The sequence below is a fragment of the Podarcis muralis genome, chromosome 2, assembly GCF_964188315.1.
Source record: "Podarcis muralis chromosome 2, rPodMur119.hap1.1, whole genome shotgun sequence".
In the NCBI taxonomy this organism is placed as follows: Eukaryota; Metazoa; Chordata; class Lepidosauria; order Squamata; family Lacertidae; genus Podarcis; species Podarcis muralis.
This window is the reverse complement of record NC_135656.1, coordinates 114,215,025-114,235,477: the sequence shown is the minus strand read 5'-3', so window position 1 is coordinate 114,235,477 and position 20,453 is coordinate 114,215,025. Positions and strand designations below refer to the sequence as shown.

The following is a 20,453-nucleotide window of genomic DNA, read 5'->3' as shown; positions in this document are numbered from 1 at the left end:
CAAGTTTGGGATCTAAGGTATGACTGTACAACCAAACATTACATAAATGTTGTGAAATAAATAAACTGGGGGCTAGAGTCCACCTTACATAACAGAACAAGATGATTCACATTCATTTTTGTTACTCTTCTTATTCGTTCTAGCTCCAATGGTGAAAACAGAGGTCCAGCCCACACTGGGCGATCTTTCCATTTCCGAGGTTACTCAGGACAGTGTCCGCCTCTCGTGGACCATCTCTGCTGGGAAATTTGACTCCTTCCTCATCCAGTACAAGGACACTGAAGGAAAGCTCCAGGCGGTACCCGTCAATGCTGATTCCCGCACAGTCGTCATTAAGGACCTGACCACTTCCCACAGATACAAGTTCAACCTCTATGGCATCTCTGGCAGGAAGCGGCACGGGCCCATCTCTATAGATGCTGTCACAGGTAACATGGTTGTTAGAAGTGAGCCAGCAATAAACCACACAGAGAAAATGAACTCCTTATTAAAAGAAACAGGTTCTGTTTAGGAGTACCTAATGAGCACTCTTCAATTCTTCTTCAGTAGGTCTTGCCCCTGTGATGTACTTGCAGAGTCTGAAGGTCCCTGCCTTCCCACAGCTGCCTAAATCTTCTCCTTGCCCAGATCCTTCCCAAGCAATCTGAGACTCCACTGGTGTGTCTGCCTTTGCTCCTCCTGCTTCATGTCTCACCTGGTCCTGGGAGACCAGCGGGGAAGGGAGCTTGCCGCAGCAGGAGGAGAAGACCCCCTGGATTCTTCCCCAGCCTGACTCATCTCTGCCTCTTGGCCTCCCTGCTCTTCTGCCTCTGGGTCTGATTCTGATTCTGATTCTGGACTTCTCTCTGGCACAGACTCTCCCTGCTCACTAAGTCCTGTTGCCTCTTCAGCTTCTGACACTTCCTCCTCCCAGTCTGCTCCCTTTTCTCCCTCTGACCACTCATTGGTCCCACCACCACTCTGAGCTTTCTTCTCTTGAGGGCTCCCCAGCTCCCACTATTTCTTTGGGTCCAACCAGTCCATGACAATGGTCTGAATTGCTGCTCTGTCATTGGCTCTTCCTTTCCAGAGCCACCTATAGGTCTTTATTTCTGTCACTCTCATATTTGTATCCTTTTCCTCTACTCCATAGCATCTCTTCTTCTTTTGTCCTTCCCATTTCACCACTTCTTCTTAGAACAAAAGAAGTGCTCTGTTGAATCAGACTAAAGCACAATCCTGTTTCCCACAGTGGCAAACCAGGGATGTCCACAAGCAGGGCGTGAAGGCAATCTTGCTCTTTCTCTCCAGTGACTGATATTCAGAGGCATAGTGCCTCTGAACATGGAGGATCCATTAAGCTAGGGATAGCGAACTTGGGGCTTTCCAGATGTCAAGTCTCATCCCTCAGCCAAACGTCTCCAGCCAAGCAGTGTGTTCAAAAATGCATATATTAGGGTGAAGTGTGCATAAAAACTGATATATTGGTGAAAATAGCATGCAAAATGCATATATTGGTGAAAATAACATGCAAAAAATGTGTTGTATTAGTGGAAATTGCTTGGGAAAAAATGTGCATCTTAGGTGAAACTGCATGCAAAAATGTGCCTGTAAGGATAAATTCACACTAAAATGCTCATGGATTATAATGGAGAATATTTTTTAAAAAAACAAATCTCAACCCAATATGGAATTGTGGGGAACCAAACTTTGGAAGAATGAGAAACTGGGTGAAACTGAAAACGACAGTTTCTCTTAGAAGGCCTCTCCTGAACGTAAAGGGGGCGAGGCAATTGTCCCCCAAATAATCACCTTCTACATGCAAGCATCTGCTCTTCCACTGCCTTATGAGCCTTTCCCAAAAATTCTCCAAGCCCAGAGAGGGAAGAGATTTTCCTGCTGGGACCTCTTCCACTCCCTGCCCCTCTGGCCCAGCCAGCCTCGCTGTAAGTGTGCTCAGTCAGCAGAGTGAGGAGATCCGAGTTTAGATCCAGCTCCGTTTCCTTGGCTTAAAAAAACATGAGAACTGGCTCGGAGCAACAGCCCATGCTCGTCAAAGGAGCAGGACGCACGCAAAAAGCAGAAATGTGTGGAGAGATTAATGGTACAAGTCAGGCCACTTACTAATGAGCTGACAGAGGCTGACACGTTCGGTGTTTACGCAAAGGGTAGGGGGAATGTGCTGGCGTGTGCAGCATGCGAGCGTGTCTGAAAAATGAGGCAAGGGCCTTGTGGCGCTGACGTCTCTTTGTCAAGGCCGGTCCTGTTGCAGAGAAGAAGGATGGAGCCGGGGGTAAGAGGCACAGCTGGAGGATCAGCCACAGGCAAGGCCGAGGAACAACTTAGACACGTGGCACCAGCAGTTTGAACCCTGCCCTTATCCCATCTAGTTAAAAGTGTGTGTTCTGAAGAGTACATAAGAAGATAAGAATCCCCACAGATTATCAGGCTGATAGTCCAGCACCCTGTTCTCACAGTGGCCACCACATGCCTGTAGGAAGCCCACAAACAGGACTTGAGAACAAGATGTCTCTCCCCTCCTGCGGCTTCCAGCAAGTGCTTTCTTTCTTTTCTGTCCTTAATATTTCAATGGTCAGCTTTGTTGGATGTTCCAGTTGGAGGCCGGATTAAGACCTTTAGAGGCCCTAAGCACTTAAAAGATTTTGGTGGTCCCATATATATCTAATTCAAAATACGGACAAGAATAAACCGTAAAATATTTTTTTCCGTTTTCGAAATGAAATGAAACCTACAGTAAGATGGAAAACGATGTTTATTTTTGAGTACTTCCACTTTATATCTGAAAAATGTTCTCCTACTTTTTCTCATTGCGGTCTTTGATCAGATCCTCAAAACTAGTCATACATATCTGCTTCTGTACTTAGCAGAGATAAGACACCCAGCATGCCTTGCTGCATAGTTGTTCTACAGGGATTTTTAATATATTTCAGCTGAGAAAATAATAATAATAATAATAATAATAATAATAATAATAATAATAATAATAATTTATTTATGCCCCGCCCATCTGGCTGAGTTTCCCCAGCCACTCTGGGCGGCTCCCAATCAAGGGTTAAAAACAATACAGCATTAAATATTACAAATTTCCCTAAACAGGGCTGCCTTCAGATGTCTTTTAAAGATAGGATAGTTACTTATTTCCTTCACATCTGAAGGGAGGGCGTTCCACAGGGCGAGCGCCACTACCCAGAAGGCCCTCTGTCTGGTTCCCTGTAACCTCACTTCTCGCAATGAAGGAACTGCCAGAAAATGAACATTTTGTGACTATTAATGTTAAAAATCCAGCAATGGAAAATAACTGTGCCCACCCCCCCGCTTGATGCCCTAAGCATGTGCTTATTTTGCTTAATTGTTAATCCAGCTCTGGTTCTAGTCTTAAGGGCCACAGAGGGTGAGGGGTCTTCCCAACCAAATTGGCCCCCTTCCTAACAAGCCCCACCATGGAATTCACTGTTCTCAGTCTTGCCACATCCTGAGATCATATAGTCATTCAGCTGCTCACTACAACCCCAAGATGTATTTTCTGATTAGTCACCCCCAGTTCAATTCTGTGAAGTTAGGATGATGGTGATGGTGATGATTTTGGGGTGTGATGTTCATCAATGTACAGTGGTTACAGACGCTTCAGGTTACAGACTCCGCTAACCCAGAAATAGTACCTCGGGTTAAGAACTTTGCTTCAGAATGAGGACAGAAATCGTTCGTCAGCCATGGGAGGCCCCATTAGCTAAAGTGGTACTTCAGGTTAAGAACAGTTTCAGGTTAAGAACGGACCTCCGGAACGAATTAAGTTCTTAAGCCAAGGTACCACTGTATACTTAATCTGAAATCCATCTGTCACTTTGTTGCCTGTTCACTCATCTCTATTCTTTATCCCATAGCTTTCCCAGAGGCCGACAAACGGGCCTTCCTTGAAAATTTGGTTGTCTCTGAGGTGACACCCACTACGCTGCAGCTCACATGGGAAGCCCCCGAGGGAGAGTTTGATTTCTTTTCGGTCCAGCGCAAGATCTCTGTTCCGGATAGTGAAATGAGTCCCACACCGACCAAGAAAATCAACGTGACCGGGGATGAACGCTCTGTCGTGTTTAGGGGTCTTTTGCCCAACACTGAGTACAGCCTTACTGTCTATGGCATCCAGGACGGGTCAGAAGCGGCCAGCATCAACACAGTGGCAACGACAAGTGGGACAGGTAAGAAGGCCACACGTGCCACCTCGCTACCCAGAAAAGCAGGAGGAAAAAATCTTAATCTCCTGAAGTCTGTCGGCTGAATTACGCTTGCATGCATGGGTAATCTGAGGGAAATCCAAATCCACATTCCATGTTACAGCTAGGAAAACTGGCTGCCATTTACTTGTGAGCCTTGCCCCACAGCTATTGGCTGAGATTCCATGATGTCATGGAATGTTTGTTGTAAGAAATGGTCTCTAGCTACTGAACAGATTTGTTGATGCAGCTCATGTGAGAAAAGCAGAAGGCCAGTTAAGTGTGGGGGGTAGGAAGGGAAACCCACACCATGTCCTGCTGGACCCACAAGAGGCCTGGTGTTGCTGGGCAGAAATGGAGTGAAGAAATGGGGAAGACTGAGGAGGCAGAGAGCCTATGAGATTGGTTTCGCGAGAGAATAAAGGATAAAGGCTGAGAGCTTTTGGCATGAAGTTAGGAGAGGGAAAGAAAGCTGTCTTCACTGCTGCTGCTGCCAGTTTTGCAAGCGAGACATGTTGGCACCGATAAAAGTGGCAATGCAAGCTGCTCCCAGCAGCCACCATTCACTGCCCCCCCCCCCAAATAATCTGTTAGCAACTCTACATGATGATGTAGCATTTGTCCCAAGGGGCTATGGGGTGGGGGAGGTAGAGCATGGTGGCTACAAGGAAACATTTGCCTCACCACTGCTAAACCCTCTTCCACCCTTCATTTTAACCCATTTTCTTGCAGTGCTGAAATGCCCTCATTCTTCTACCCACATATGAAGCATCAAAAATGAGAGGGACCTTTTAGAAAACCAACTTGTCCCTCATTTGCTCTGCAAACATAGAATTATTTTCACTTCTTTTGTTCAATAAGGCATTAAAAAAAAGTAAGGATTTCCATCACACACACACACACACACACACACACACACACACAAAACACAGCCAGCTGCAACCACCAAACTGTACCAGTTAACCTAGGCTAAGAGGGCCATGGGGGGTGGAGCGTAGAAGCAGTTATCTCGAAGGGTCCGAGCTGATCTTTTAGGAGGCAGCGAGAAGCAGCCCCAACAGCTGCAGCCCTGGCTTAGCTCGCAGGGTTCGGCTGGCGTCCAGCTGTGGTTTCCTTTGTGAGACCCGAGGAATTAATCTTTGGCGTTTCTCTGTTTCCTTTGCGGTCAGCCAAACTGGCCACAGCTAATCCCAGGAGAAAGGGAGGAGGATTTCAAGTGGGGGGGGGGAGAGCGAGCAACAGAGAGGCAGGTGCCAAAGCGTGGGTATTGTTTTGGATGCCGAGGGCCAAACGATGCGTTATGTTGGAGTCATGCAACTGGAACCCCCTACGTAATTTTATTCTCCAAAAAAGCAGGCTATTGGGCTCAGGGCCACTCCATGGGGAGAGCAGGGGCGGCGGATCCAGCCCTGTGTCCCTTGTGGTGCTGCTGCAGCAGCAGAAATCCAAATCCATCTCCTCTCTCCCACTCCAAACTTTTTTTAAAGGAAGAACATGACATTAGCAGCTCCAACGATGCAGCTCCGAGCTCTCATGCATGCAACAAAACAATCTGTTCCCTTTTCTCTTTCCCCTTCCAGAGCTGGATAGCCCCCGGGACCTGCTCTTCAATGACATCCGCGAGACCTCCGTGGTGGCGAACTGGAGGTCACCGTCATCTCGTGTTGATGGTTATAAAGTTTCCTTCCAGCCCTCAGATGGAGGTGAGGACTTGTATCCTGTCTCCCGTGGGGTAGACGGGGTGGCAAAAGCGACGTGAGGGGCGCTGTGGTCTAAACCACTGAGCCTCTTGGACTTGCCGATTGGAAGGTTTGTGGTTCGAATCCCCGCGACGGAGTGAGCTCCCGTTGCTCTGTCCCAGCTTCCGCCAACCCAGCAGTTCAAAAGCACACCAGTGCAAGTAGATAAATAGGTACCGCTGTGGCAGGAAGGTAAAGGCTTTTCCGTGTGCTCTGGTTTCTGTCGCAGTGTCCCGTTGCGGCATAAGTTGTTTAGTTATGCTGGCTACATGACCCGGAAAGCTGTCTGTGGACAAATGCTGGCTTCCCCAGCCTGAAAGCGAGATGAGCGCTGCATAGTCACCTTTGACTGTACTTAACCATCCAGGGGTCCTTTACTTTTACCTTTACCTTTAGACAGGGTGGCATTACTAGCTTCCCAGATATCTTCAGTATCCTCAAAAATGCATTACATTAGGGGAAATTGTGTTGCAATTCAGGCAACATTGCACACAAAAATGTGTATATACTTTACTAAAATACCAATGGATTTTCATGGGGAGCTCAATAATCATCTGCAAACCTATGCTGACATGTGGAGACTAAACTATTAAGGTTTGGAAAAGTCAGAGACTGAGAGGATTGACCTGGCAGATCTGCGCATCCCTAGCAGCACTCCTACTCTTGGAGTCCAGACAAAAGCTTAAGTCAGCCTGTGACACCGCAGTCCTGGCTAGTTGAAGAACAATGTGCTGCCTCCAAAGACAATCCTTTGACATCCCGGTGGGCTGCAGTTCTGCAGAGATTTGAGACCTGCTAATTCTGTTGCAGGAGAGCCAAGGAGCATCTCTGTGGATGGATCCAAGCTCCGAACAACCATTGAGGGCCTGACCCCCGGGGCCAGCTATGAGGTCACTGTGATGTCTGTTCGTGGGTTCGAAGAAAGCGAGCCCTTGGTGGGTTATGTCACCACAGGTACGTCCGTGGGGAAAAGCTGCAACACCCCATAACTTTATTTGTTTCCTCCTTTTACAGATTTATAAGCCACTTCACACCCAGGAACTGTTGAAGCAACGTACAAAGAACAAAATGATAAAATGCAAGAGATGCAATCTCTAAAATCAAGCTAAAAGCGATAATACCATTTCTGTCGTTATACCATTGGCAATACTCCGTAAGCAGACCTGGTTACATTTCTAGGGAAGCCTTCTTAAACAAAAACATCTCCAGTAGTCACTTGAATGACAAGATGCTATGTGCCTGTCTGATTTCAGCTTGTAACTGATTCCAGAGTGCTGGAGTGGCCACACTAAAAGCCCAGTTCCTAATACAAACTAAGTGCACTTCTGGGGCATGTGGAGCTCCTCTCAGCAGGGCCCATCACAGGTACACAGTTGCCAGACAGGGATATATGGGGCGAGGTGGTTCCAAGTCTTTCAGGGTTTTAGGTGCTAAAAGCAAAACCTTGAACTGCACTCCATAGCATATTGGCAGCCAGTGCTGCTTTCTCAGCAGAGGTGTTCTATGGTGTCAACGGGATGCCCTAGTCAGCAGCCTTGCTGCTGCATTCTGCAACAGCTGCAGTTTCCAGGGGAAGCCCCACATTAAGCACATTGCAGTGCAGTCGTACCTTGGTTTTTGAACAGCTTAGTTCTCGAACGTTTTGGCTCCCGAACGCCGCAAACCCGGAAGTGACTGTTTCGGTTTGTGAACTATTTTTGGAAGCTAAATGTCTGACAGGGCTTTCACGGCTTCCGATTGGCTGCAGGAGCTTCCTGCAGCCAACCAGAAGCCGCAATTTGGTTTCTGAACGTTTTGGAAGTCGAACAGACTTCCGGAATGGATTTCGTTCGGCTTCCATGGTACGACTGTACTCCAGAGAAGCCTAAGGGAAGCTTCACATAGAGCACATTGCAGCAATTCCATTTTAAATTTGTATACCGCCTTTCCACATTGCTATACACAAGGCAGTTCACAAGCCATGGGAACGACAAAATATACGACAAAGATCACACACCCGACAACCAATCAGATCCAATGCAAATAAGTCATAGTGAAAAGCATGACTACAAAAATAAACAACTTAGTGATTCATTTGAAATATAATATTGCATGATAGAAACAGCAACAACTCTCAACCACTTCCGGTCTCCAGGAATCCACTTTTAAGAAGCCACCTTGCACCAATTAGGACCATTTGCGCATCAGACCTGGGCACAGCGGTGTGTCTGGAGGGTTTCAGGGTATAGGGGGAGAAAGGGGTTCTCTCCCATACCTTCTTCCTAGGGTCCTTTCAACTGGTTCTGCCGGGGCTTGTACCTCCTTCAGCATCCTCCTCTCTCCTCCTCACAGTTCCGGATGGTCCTTCCAACTTGCGTGCCATCGATGTCACCGATTCGTCAGCTGTGCTTACCTGGCAACCTGCTGTGGCTGAGATGAACAACTACATTGTCACCTACGGACCTGCCGGTGGTAAGAGTTGGGGATGGGGATTTGGGCAGGGGTGGGGTGATTTGCAGGTGGTCAAGGCCCTTATTCCATTTGGGAGGCAGCGGGGAGACTGAGAGTGTAATTCATTGCATTATACTTGTTGCCACAAAAGGCAGACATGGCCACAAGACAAGAGGAAAAGGTGTGTGAGCCTTGGACTTCTGTGATCTGCTTTGTTGTTGTTAGTTGAAGTTGAACTTCCAAATCCCACAGCTGGAGTCAGACGCAAACTAGTGGCTCGGGGACAGTGGTGGAAAGTGGCCCAGAATTAAGGAGCAATATTGCTTACAGACGTGTGTAATTCACACTAAAATGCTGGTGAATTTCCATGAGCATGTTACCTTTTCAAAAAAAAGATTGCAGCTGATGTGGCAGCTTGGAGACCTGAACCTGTGAATGCAAAAAAGGTCGAACCGAAGAAACCCAAAGCTGACAGATCCACTCATCTCTACTTGCAGCAGGGCCCATTCTTAATAATCCATCTCTTCTCTTTCTATCCCAGGTGCAAGGGCCTCCGAGTCAGTGCCAGGGAACCGGGCTGAGTTGCAGTTGTCAGGGCTGCACCTGGACACGGAATATCGGGCCAGCGTGTATGGGGAGAAAGGAGGAAACCGCAGTTCTCCCGCCAGCGCCACGTTCACCACCGGTATGCAGATGGGGCTGGGGAAGCGATAGAGACATTCCAAGACTCACAAAGGGCAGGAAAGCCAGCCAACGGAGACTGGAGGGCCTGAAATAGATGTGGGAGGGAACCATGTCCTAAGTCTGTCCTACCTCCCCTGTCAGAGGCAGTATATGCCTCTGAAGAATAGTGGCTGAAAATCACAAGTGAGGAATGTCCTGTTTTCAGGCTTCCCATAAGCATCTGGCTGGCAGCTGTGAGAACAGCTAGATGGGCCTTTGGCCTGGATCCTGCAGGGCTCTCATTTTGTCCTCCTTAGTCAAGTTTACATAGAATCATAGAATTGCAGAGTTGGGAGGGACCGTGAAGTCATCTAGTCCAACCCCCTGCAATGCAGGAATCTTTCGCCCAACATGGGGCTCAAACACATGGCCCTGAGATTAAGAGCCTCGTGCTCTGCCAACTGAGCTATCCCTTCACTCCCTTCTTGGATCCCTCTGGTTTACGCTGCTGAGACGGTACATGTTGCATTGAGAGGGGCAGGAATCTTCCCTGTGCCAGGTAGATAACTTGAGTGCTTTGGTTTTTCTTAAACCTTTATTCCTCTCCATTTTCCAGGGCCAGATGGACCCCGGGATCTGCAGGCTAGTGAAATCTCATCCCGCAGTGCTCGTCTCACTTGGTTGCCACCCCGTGCCCCTCCTGGTGGATATCTGCTAACCTATGAAACCCCATCTGGACAATCAAAGGTACCCAACTGTCTAGCATTGTTCTGGTTATGCACTCCCCAGTTCCCTGAGAAGTGAGAATTTCCAGGGATGGCATGGTTTGTTTTCAAGTCGAAACCTACAAAGCAGAGTCCATTGGAATTAAACAGTCTAAACCACAGAGCCTAGGACTTGCTGATCAGAAGGTCGGCGGTTCGAATCCCCTCGACGGGGTGAGCTAGCGTTGCTCGGTCCCAGCTCCTGCCCCTAGCAGTTCGAAAGCACACCAGTGCAAGTAGATAAATAGGTACCGCTCCGGCAGAAAGGTAAACGTCATTTCCGTGCGCTGCTCTGGTTCGCCAGAAGCGGCTTAGTCATGCTGGCCACATGACCCGGAAGCTGTCTGTGGACAAATGCCAGCTCCCTCAGTCTATAGAGCAAGATGAGCGCTGCAATCCCAGAGTTGGCCACGACTGGACCTAACGGTCAGGGGTACCTTTACCTTTACCTTTATGCAGCAGGCAACAACACCACTGATCTTGTATCAGATTCCCCTGGAGAGAAATTGTATCGTGAATACTCTGGAACTCCCTGCCCATTGACATTAGGCAGATGTCTTCTCTATACTGTCTTTTGTTCTGGCTGAAACATTTTTTTATTTAGGCAACTCTACCAATATGTAATTGGGATGCAGGTGGCGCTGTGGGTTAAACCACAGAGCCTAGGACTTGCCGATTAGAAGGTCGGCGGTTCAAATCCCCGCGACCGGGTGAGCTCCCATTGCTCAGTCCCTGCTCCTGCCAACCTAGCAGTTCGAAAGCACGTCAAAGTGCAAGTAGATAAATAGGTACCATTCTGGGGGGAAGGTAAACGACGTTTCAATGCGCTGCTCTGGTTCGCCAGAAGCAACTTAGTCCTGCTGGCCCCATGACCCGGAAGCTGTATGCCTGCTCTCTCGGCCAATAAAGCAAGATGAGTGCTGCAACCCCAGAGTCGGTCACGACTGGACCTAATGGTCAGGGGTCCCTTTACCTTTACCTTACCAATATGTAAAGCCGATATGTAGGCCCTTAACAATCCCTCCATGAGAATATATGAAGTGTCAGGCTTATTGACTGACTCACCTTTCTGATAGTAGGGATGGGAGCACTCTACATTAGGGGAAGAGTTTTGGGGTTAACTATGTAAGCTCCACAGCATGTTATTGGTTTGGCTTTTCACTGCCCCTCATTGTCTGCTCCACAGGAGATCACCGTGGACGCTTCTGTCACCTCGTATGAACTCCAAGACCTGATTCCTTCCAGTCTGTACCAGGTTCAAGTCCAGGCACTGAGAAGAGGCACTCCTACAGGCCCAACCGCAACGTCCTTCACCACCGGTAATTGCTCTGCCTGGGGCGTCCGAGGGTCAACACATTTGTGTTTAGGCACACGAGGCTTTGACAGCTTCGCAAAACCTGCACCAGAGAGAGAACACCCGTTTGCGTTCCTCTCCCAACCCCAGTTTTTCATTCTGCAGTGATGACATTCACATGTAAGAATGAGGCTCACAAGTCATTAACTCCAAACTCATCTCTGTTTGTGTGAACATGCACCTCCAGGAGGAAGAGGGGGAACTGCTGCTGATTTCTAGAACAAGAGGCTGCCCTCTCGCGATTCTGCATCTTGGGACCACACGCCCAACCCCTTTATGCTATGAAACAGGAAGATTTAAATGCTAAGTGAAATTCCCCCCCCCCCAAAGTAACTCTGCCATTTGTAGGCAGTGAAACTAGGGGTGGGAACCTGAATATTCCAGTGGTGGTGATGTCGGACAGTTTTTCTCAGAATAATCCCTTCTGAGCAATGGTGACTTGCAGTCATTGGGGCTGGCAGGGCAGAAGGCAGAGGAGACCAACAGTAAGTGGAGCCAGAGAGCCAAGGACAGGGTGAGCCAGCTCATTCCAGTTTTTTCCCCATCCTCCTCCCTGCTGAATTTTACAATGGCAACATTGAGATGATCAGTTCCTCCTTCTGCAACGATTATAAGAAGGACAGCAGGAGGGGGCTGGCTGAGGTTGGTGGGACAGTGCCCCATTCTCACCAATGGAGCCTCCACTGTTTCTGAGACAACTCAGCTCACTTAATACTGAATTATGTCGTTCATCTGATCTAGTTCTTTCCCTCCCCCCACCCCCGCCGCTGCCCCAAACATTAGTCTGGTAGCAGGTGCCTTTGGGAAGCTCATAAACAGGGCACAATAATGGAAAGCAGTCCCCAGCAGCTGCTCCTGAAAATGGAGGTTATCTTCCTTTATACTGAAGTGGGAACTGTGACAAAATGTTGCAGCGTGGAATACTCCTCTTTGGGATTTGAGCCAGCTGGCCATGCTCTCTTCCAGGTACTCCATTCCAGCATGCCCTGCCCCAAGGTTTTCTGCTCACCCTCCTTTCAACAGCCAATCAACATTCTGTCAATCTGTCTTCACTGGGATGGTTTGGAGCACCTTATTTCCCCATGTTTTTGTTTTTGTTTTATATCTTTGGGGTTCCCCTGAGCCTATCTGTATGGATAGCTACATAAAGATCAGCAAACAGAGAATAAGCTTGCAATTAGTATACAGTGGTACCTCGGGTTACATACACTTCAGGTTACAGACTCCGCTAAACCTGGAAACAGGAACAATTGCCGGCGCTCGAAGAATGGAGAATGAAACTGATGGATTATGCAGAACTAGACAAACTAACAGGAAAGATCAGATATCTACGAGATCAAAGGTTCATCGAGGACTGGGGCAAATTTTCAGATTATCTGAAATGTGTATGTGATGAGCAAATAACGCTAGTGGGATTTCAAGAAGCTCTGTGAATGTTAGAGGACTATTGTATTGATGAAAACTAAGAGGGTGAAGGTCTATAAAATGCAATATAAAATTAGGAAATGCGTATTTAAAAATTTGAATAAAGGATGATTGTCAGAAAGGTTGAAGGTTGAAGGAAGTCTAAAAGAGAAAATATGTGATAAATTCAGATTGGATATTATAACTGTATGTTGGAAAATTTAATAAAAATATTTAAAAACAGACTCCACTAAACCAGAAATAGTACCTCAGGTTAAGAACTTTGCTTCAGGATGAGAACAGAAATCGTGCTCCGGCGGTACGGCAGCAGCAGGACGCCCCATTAGCTAAAGTAGTGCTTCAGATTAAGAACAGTTTCAGGTTAAGAATGAACCTCCAGAACGAATTAAGTTCTTAACCCGAGGTACCACTGTATGGGATAGACATTGGCAGAGTCGTCTTTTCTTTCCTCGGCAGGACCCCTGAGATACCCCTTCCCTCGCGACTGCGCAGAGGAGAGCCAGAATGGGCCGGGACCCTCAAGAGTGAGGACGATTTATCTTGGGGGCAACCAGGACCGCCCCTTGCAGGTGTACTGCGACATGGAGACTGACGGAGGAGGCTGGATAGTAAGTATTAAGGAGGGTAGCCGAGGAATGGAATTATGGGCAGAAATATTCAAAGGTGGTGTCAGCTCAAAACAGATTCCCCCATCCCTGTGGGGTTTCTTCATTTATGCAGTTGTGCTGTTCAGGAGCATATTGAGGGGCATTAATTTGCATTATCCAGAAATCCAGCTGTAGCTGGCGCTGACATGGGGCCACCTTGATGCAAATTTTATTTGTTTACCCACAGCAGACATAAACACACCAGAAATTCATTTGGACGCACAAAACTCTCTCTCACACACCCACCCCACCGTGCCATTTCACTCTTCCTCCTTCTCTTTAGGTCTTCCAACGTCGGATGAACGGCGAGACCAATTTCTGGCGCAACTGGCAGGAATACGCCACCGGCTTTGGCAACCTCACCCGGGAGTTCTGGCTAGGTGCGTACATCGCTTAGCTGCCCTTTAATTCCTCCATCTGCACAAAAGGATGCTGTGGCAGGTTTGTTGCCACTGTTCTTTTACAAACTGGGAACGGAGGAAAAAAACACATGGCACAAGAAAGGCTTTCCCCAGCCACGCTGGGATTTAAAACCAGGCTTCTCAAACATAAGCCATATGTCAGGGACGGAGGTCAAAGGTGACCCTCTGGGGCTGTTTGCCTGGCTCTTGGGATGCTCCCCAGGCCACTCACCTCACTGGCATTGCTCAACACTCTCCTTGGGTGTCTTTGCCTGGCTGGAATGTGTACTTGGATTCTGATGGTGATGATGATGATGATTTATACTCCGCTCATCGGCTAGGTTTCCCCAGCCACTCTGGGCGGCTCCCAACAGAATATTAAAAACACAAGAAAAATTCAAACATTAAGAATTTCCCTATGCAGGATTGCCTTCAGATGTCTTCTAAAAGTCAGGTAGTTGTTTATTTCCTTGACGTCTGGTGTGAGGGTGTTCCACAGGGCAGGCGCCCTCTGCCTGGTTCCCTGTAACTTCACTTCTCGCAGCAAGGAAACCACCAGAGGGCTGAATAATGGGGGTGGAGACGCTCCTTCAGGTATACTGGGCCAAGGCCGTTTAGGGCTTTAAAGGTCATCATCAACACTTTGAATTGTGCCCGGAAACGTACTGGGAGCCAGTGTAGGTCTTTCAAGACCAGTGTTGTGTGGTCTTGGCGGCCACTCCCAGTCAGCAGTCCAGCTTCCACATTCTGGATTAGTTGTCGTTTCTGGGTCACCTTCAAAGGTAGCCCCACGTAGAGCGCCCCCATGATACCTGTTGCTTGCCTGGATGCAGGATAGAGAGGGTTGCGTTAATTTGTGTAGAGCGAGTAGCCTGATGTAGAAAGGTAAACTTTACATCCATTCTTCCTCCTGCTTTTGCTACTGGCCCTTGGAAGGTTGCACAGGGAAAAAATTCAGCCCTCAGGCTAAAAAGGTCCCCCACCCTTGCAGCAGTGTGATCGCACTGGCTCTCTTTTTCTGCAAAGTCACCGCAGCCTAAAGTTGCAGGAGGATGGGAACCAGAGCGCGTGAGGGAAACAGGGCTCATCCTGCTCTCTGCCTTGCTCTCCAGGGAACGATGCTCTGCACCAGCTGACGACATCAGGGGACTACGAGCTGCGCGTGGATCTGCGGGCTGGGAACGAGTCTGTCTATGCAACCTACCAGAATTTCCGCGTGGATCCCCCTGCTGATCATTACCGCCTGCACCTGGGCAGTTACAGCGGCACTGCTGGTGAGGGGGGCTGGGGCTGGGGCTTCCAGGCCGTCACCATTTGTCAGGTGGGATCCAATCAGAGAGCTTGCAAGAAGAGGATGTTGAAAGGCAGTTTGGTTTCAGAGGGAGCGCTTAGGATGTCTGCAGGGCAACTTGACTCAGAGGAACAATAAGAGCTGTCTGACAGTTCTCCCTTGGGAGATTGTGGACTCTCCTTCACTGGAGGCTTTAAAGCAGAGGTTGGACAGCCATTTGTCATGGGTGCTTTAGCTGAGATTCCTGCATCACAGGGGGTTGGACTAGATGACCAATGGCATCCCTTCCAACTCTGTTGGAATTCTATCATTTTATGATTCTGTGAACATGAGAAAGTTCAAAACAAAACAAAACAAACCAGAATCTATTATTCAGAGGCATGCTGTCAGTGGAAGCAGAACTTAACTGTGGTGGCTATTCTGCTCTGGTCAGACCTCACCTGGAGTACTGTGTCCAGTTCTGGGCACCACAGTTCAAGAAGGACACTGACAAACTGGAACGTGTCCAGAGGAGGGCAACCAAAATGGTCAAAGGCCTGGAAACGATGCCTTATGAGGAACGGCTAAGGGAGCTGGGCATGTTTAGCCTGGAGAAGAGGAGGTTAAGGGGTGATATGATAGCCATGTTCAAATATATAAAAGGATGTCACATAGAGGAGGGAGAAAGGTTGTTTTCTGCTGCTCCAGAGAAGCGGACACGGAGCAATGGATCCAAATTACAAGAAAGAAGATTCCACCTAAACATTAGGAAGAACTTCCTGACAGTAAGAGCTGTTCGACAGTGGAATTTGCTGCCAAGGAGTGTGGTGGAGTCTCCTTCTTTGGAGGTCTTTAAGCAGAGGCTTGACAACCATATGTCAGGAGTGCTCTGATGGCGTTTCCTGCTTGGCAGGGGGTTGGACTCGATGGCCCTTGTGGTCTCTTCCAATTCTATGATTCTATGGCTAATAGCCATCGATAGCCTTTCCCTCCATACATGTGTATAATCCTCTTTTTAAAGCCAGCCATCACTGCCTCATGTGGGAGTGAGTTCCATAGTTTAACTATGCACTGTGTGGAGAAGGACTTTCTTTCGCCTGCCCTGAATCTTCCTGCATAGATAAAGGTGTTTGTTTGTTTTTACAAGCCTTCTCCCTCTCCTTAGATGTTGCAGCTGCCGCCCGCAAATACATAGCAATACATACCCATATTATATTATTCTTTTGAGTGGGGGAACCTCAAGGCAGGTTTGAGCAGGGGGATCTAAGGATTCAAGGCTGAGCGCAGGCTCAAGGAGGAAGATTTGTGCTCCATTTCAAACCCTCTCTCCTCCTTTCCAGTGTGGTGTAGTGGTTAAGATCAGTGGACTCCTAATCTGGGGAACCGGGTTCACGTCTCCGCTCCTCCACATGCAGCTGCTGGGTGACCTTGGGCCAGTCGCACTTCTCTGAGGTCTCTCAGCCCCACTCACCTCACAGAGTGTTTCTTGTGGGGGAGGAAGGGAAAGGTGATTGTTAGACGCTTTGAGACTTCTTAGGGTAGTGATAATGCGGGATACTAAATCCAAACTCTTCTTCTTCTTCTTCCCACTTCCGCAGGCGACGCTTTCACCTACCACTCCGGCAGCGTCTTCTCCACCAAGGACCGTGACCCCAACCGAGTCATCATCCCCTGTGCTGTCTCTTACCGCGGCGCATGGTGGTACCGCAACTGCCACTACGCCAACCTCAACGGGCTCTACGCGAACAACCGCGACCACCAGGTACTGCAATGGGGCGAGGGGGAGTGAAGGGCAGCTGCACCTTTCAAACACAGAGTGCTTGCAAATTATGAGTGACAGGCCGGTGTCCCTTTCCCGGAGCTCCATTCACATCCTGAAGTGAACGCAACTCGTGCACATCTGCGCATGCGCGGGTCACGATTCGCCGCTTCTGCGCATGTGTATGACATCATTTTGAGCGTCTGCACATGCGTGAGCAGTGAAACCCGGAAGTAACACGTTCTGTTACCTCCGGGTTGCCGCGGAGCGCAACCCGAAAATGCTCAACCTGAAGCAACTTTAACCCGAGGTATGACTGTACCAGTCACTGGAAACCACAGGAGAGGAGAGGGCTCTTGTGTTCGAATCCTGCTTGCTGGTGTCCCACAGGCCTCTGGTTGGCCACTGTGAGAACAGGAGGCAGGACTAGGTGGGCCACTGGCCTGATTCAGCAGGCCCTGCTTATGCCCTTGTCCCCAATCCGGGAACATACTGTTCCTAGATTATGCATCTCCTTGCTTTTCACTTACCTTCTTCCTTTCTTTCTCTCTGTCTCATTCAAGGGCATCAACTGGTTTAACTGGAAAGGATTCGAGTTTTCCATCCCTTTCACAGAGATGAAACTGAGACCCCGCGGCTTCCGGCCTCTGCGTCGGGTGTGAGCAAAGGGAAGGAGGCTGCAGGACTGACTCAGGGGGAGAACAGAGGAGGAGGAAAGAGAAACAGCAGCAGCAACCACCCCTCTGCAATGGGAGATACCTCGTACCCTGCCACAAATTCCCCTGAGAAAAAGGAAGGAGCAAAACAAAGGAAATGAACATTTTTTTCAAAAGCACCTTGTAGTATTCGTTTCCTCCCCCATCTCCTGCTGACCGGCCACAAGATGAGAGGGATGCGACGCACATGATAGTGGAAGGGGCAGAGTTAAGGGGGTGGAATGGTTTAGTTTTGGAGCATGTTGCAGGATAGCTGTTGCCTGGTCAGCAAGTAGATTTTTCCTGGAGAGTCACTGATAACAAGGGCAGATTGGCCAGCGACCCAATCCCCAACATGGACTGTTGCCACAGAAGCCATTTTCTCCTCTTAAGGGATGGGTTTTGGCCCACGATCTTGTAGTTGCTGACCCCTAGCCCTATCCTCTGTCTGGCTTCCTGCTCCCACACATCTGTCTCCAGTTAGGCTTCCCCTTCTTCAGCCCCCCCCCCAGTTCTCCTCCTCCCTCTCCCCCAAATCCTTTTCAAAAAGGAGGTAAACTCGTAAACACAAGTCGCTGAAAGCAGGTTAACATTAAAAGCACTTTTTATTTTTGGCATTTCTCTTACCCCTCCTGGGAATCTTATAAACTGAAGCCAGCTGCCCCCCATCCACGCAAAAGCTTTTGCCTCTCTCATGTTCCCCCTCCCCAAACAACTTGCCGTTGGAAAGAAGAGACAGAAAGAGAAGAACAGGTGAACTGGATGAGCTGGCAGCTTAAGAGATCACAGAACGAAAAGAGAGCTGAATGACGTGGGCTGAAAAGACCCCCGAGATGAAAACTGGAAGAGATACAAATTGATAACAGTAAGATTGATTTAAGCTGGCAAGCAATGGTGGTTTTACTGTCTGTCTTTGTAAGGGAAGACTGGCCCACTTCCAACTGAATGTACCACTTCAGGCTACAGGTGAGGGTGCAAATGGCTGAATTCTCCTATCTATCTCAACCCTGAAAGTAGAAAACTATCATGTGAGAGAGAAGGCTCCTGCCATGTTAGTTTTCTACATGCGGGAAGAAATTTGAAACGGTCTGCCGTGGGAACCCCTACCTGCTGTCTGAATTGGTACAGCCCAGACACAGGTTTGAAAGCTCAGTGAGAAGGAGGCCAGCGCTTTACAAATAATAAGTGTTGTTATCGCCTTGGGCTTCACAGCTGTTGGCTTAGCCTGACCTACCAAATTGTTTGTGAGAGAGAGACAGAGCTGCAGCTGTGAAGTGGGAAATATTTCAGTGTCTTGCAGCTTGAAGCTCTTTTACCATACAAGTGAAATTGTGACTGGAGTTTCCACCACGCCTTGAGGGAAAATGTATTCAGGCCATTGGTGGGGAGCGGGAAATGTAATTTCTTTAAGGGCCAGATTCAATCCAAGTTGGCCATGCCTCCTCTAATGGATGAGAAGTGTAAACTGCACAAAACGGAATAAAAGGAACAGCCTTACCTGAAGGCAAACAGGCTACAGTTTCTTTGGTAGAGTAGGAGAGAACTCTATATTTCTGCTTCCAGCCTCTTCCTCTGTGCCACTGAACGCTACCAGGTCTCATTCAAAAGTGGAGTATGCATGTGCATTCCTTGAACTTATTCCTCTGGATATAGGAAAAAATGATTTCTTTTTTTAAAAAAATGTAAACAGCACTCCAGATGTGGAATGGCACCAGATAAATGACCTGATGGGTTGACTTAAGGCTACTGGAGAACCCTTGGCCCTTCAGATGTTGTCGGACTCCAACTCCCATGAGCCCCAGCCAGCATGATGGGAGTTGTAGTCCAACAAAACTTCTGGAGGGCCCTGGATGAAAGAATCTGTTGATGGGTGCTGAAGGAAGTGACAGATGGAAAACGGTTCTCAAATTGATTTCTTATTTTAAACAATGAATGTGTTGAAGCTGAGAAGAGCAAATAGTGCTTGTTTAAAAAGTTATATGCGCAACAGTTCTAAGCAAACCAGAGCGTCGCTTTGATTGCATAAGGAAAGGTAGAGGGGAATTTGAAATCTGCAAGCTGCATTGCCTGATTTCACATGCAGGTACACACATACACACATTTAGCCAAATTGTGCCTCCGCTGTGGCCTTCTAAAAATGGTAGGCGAGTTCTTCACAAAAGGCTCCTGCCATTTGAACGCTGGCCTCAGATCGCAACTCAGCCTCTCCTGCTCCAGAAGGCAGAAGCTAGAGAGAGCCCATCTTAGTTTTAAGGAACCTAGGAAGCTGTTTTATACAGAGCCATAACATTGGTCCATCAAGCTCTGAATCTACTGGCAGCGTTTCAGGCAAGATCTCTCCCAACTCTTCCTGGAGAGGCCATTGGAGGGGCCTGGGACCTTTTGCACGCCAATCGGATGCTCTAGCACTGGGCCAAGATGGGAGCTAAAGCCTGGAAAAATGAAAGGCAGGTGGAGGGGGAGAGAGAGAACTAGGGTGGCAAGAAACGAGGTGTTTCCAATCTCCCTGGCAGGATCTTGATTTCTTGCTGTCGTTTCTCCGCAAATGTCAGAAGCCCGGCACGCACCTTGTGCACTCAGCACCTTCAGACTGCCGTCCTGGGTGGCTCCAGCGAGAGCCCTGAATAAAAGACGGCGCAAACAGAATCGCACATGCAGTTGGCGCTTCTCTCAAGGCCCCTGGATCGCAGCACGTGTCCTCAGCACTTTGGGGGAAACAGGGTTTGCTTTTCTCCCCTGTGAGGGCAGCGCAAGCGCATTGTTCCTGGGCAGAAGCTGTCGCTGACCTGAGATGGGGCAGGAACTTTGCACGGGGTGGGAGGGGCAGGCTGTACAGTGGTACTTTTGGGGGGGGGTGCATCAGGGTAAAGTTTCTCTATACGAAGCGCTTGGTGGGGGGGATGTTATTTTTTAGATCCTTGTGAGAAAAACGTTTAAAATAAAAAATAAATTTTGGAAAAAAGGATAGAGAAAGAATTTCTTTTGCTGGTGGTTTATTTGCAAAAGGGGTGTTTGGCTCAGTGAATGCCTGTAAATACAAACTGCAAGAAATCGCAAGTGGGGAGAGAGTAGGGCTGCTGATCCTGCAGGGCTGATCT

General features: G+C 48.5%; 1 protein-coding gene across 15 annotated transcripts in view; it reads left to right on the top strand.

The window, feature by feature from the left end:
- Window positions 1-20,318, top strand: part of TNXB (tenascin XB) — a 118,682-nt gene extending 98,364 nt beyond the window's left edge. For all 15 annotated transcript variants that reach the window (XM_077920887.1, XM_077920888.1, XM_077920882.1 and 12 more), the window contains 13 exons: window positions 144-428; window positions 3,882-4,193; window positions 5,789-5,911; window positions 6,758-6,901; window positions 8,279-8,398; window positions 8,919-9,062; window positions 9,657-9,787; window positions 10,991-11,123; window positions 13,040-13,191; window positions 13,514-13,610; window positions 14,744-14,905; window positions 16,500-16,663; window positions 17,224-20,318. In XM_077920887.1, coding sequence (XP_077777013.1) covers window positions 144-428; window positions 3,882-4,193; window positions 5,789-5,911; window positions 6,758-6,901; window positions 8,279-8,398; window positions 8,919-9,062; window positions 9,657-9,787; window positions 10,991-11,123; window positions 13,040-13,191; window positions 13,514-13,610; window positions 14,744-14,905; window positions 16,500-16,663; window positions 17,224-17,322 — 2,066 coding nt within the window. In that variant the 3' untranslated portion in view covers window positions 17,323-20,318. The remainder of the gene's footprint in view (window positions 1-143; window positions 429-3,881; window positions 4,194-5,788; window positions 5,912-6,757; window positions 6,902-8,278; window positions 8,399-8,918; window positions 9,063-9,656; window positions 9,788-10,990; window positions 11,124-13,039; window positions 13,192-13,513; window positions 13,611-14,743; window positions 14,906-16,499; window positions 16,664-17,223) is intronic.
- Window positions 20,319-20,453: the final 135 nt, after the last annotated feature.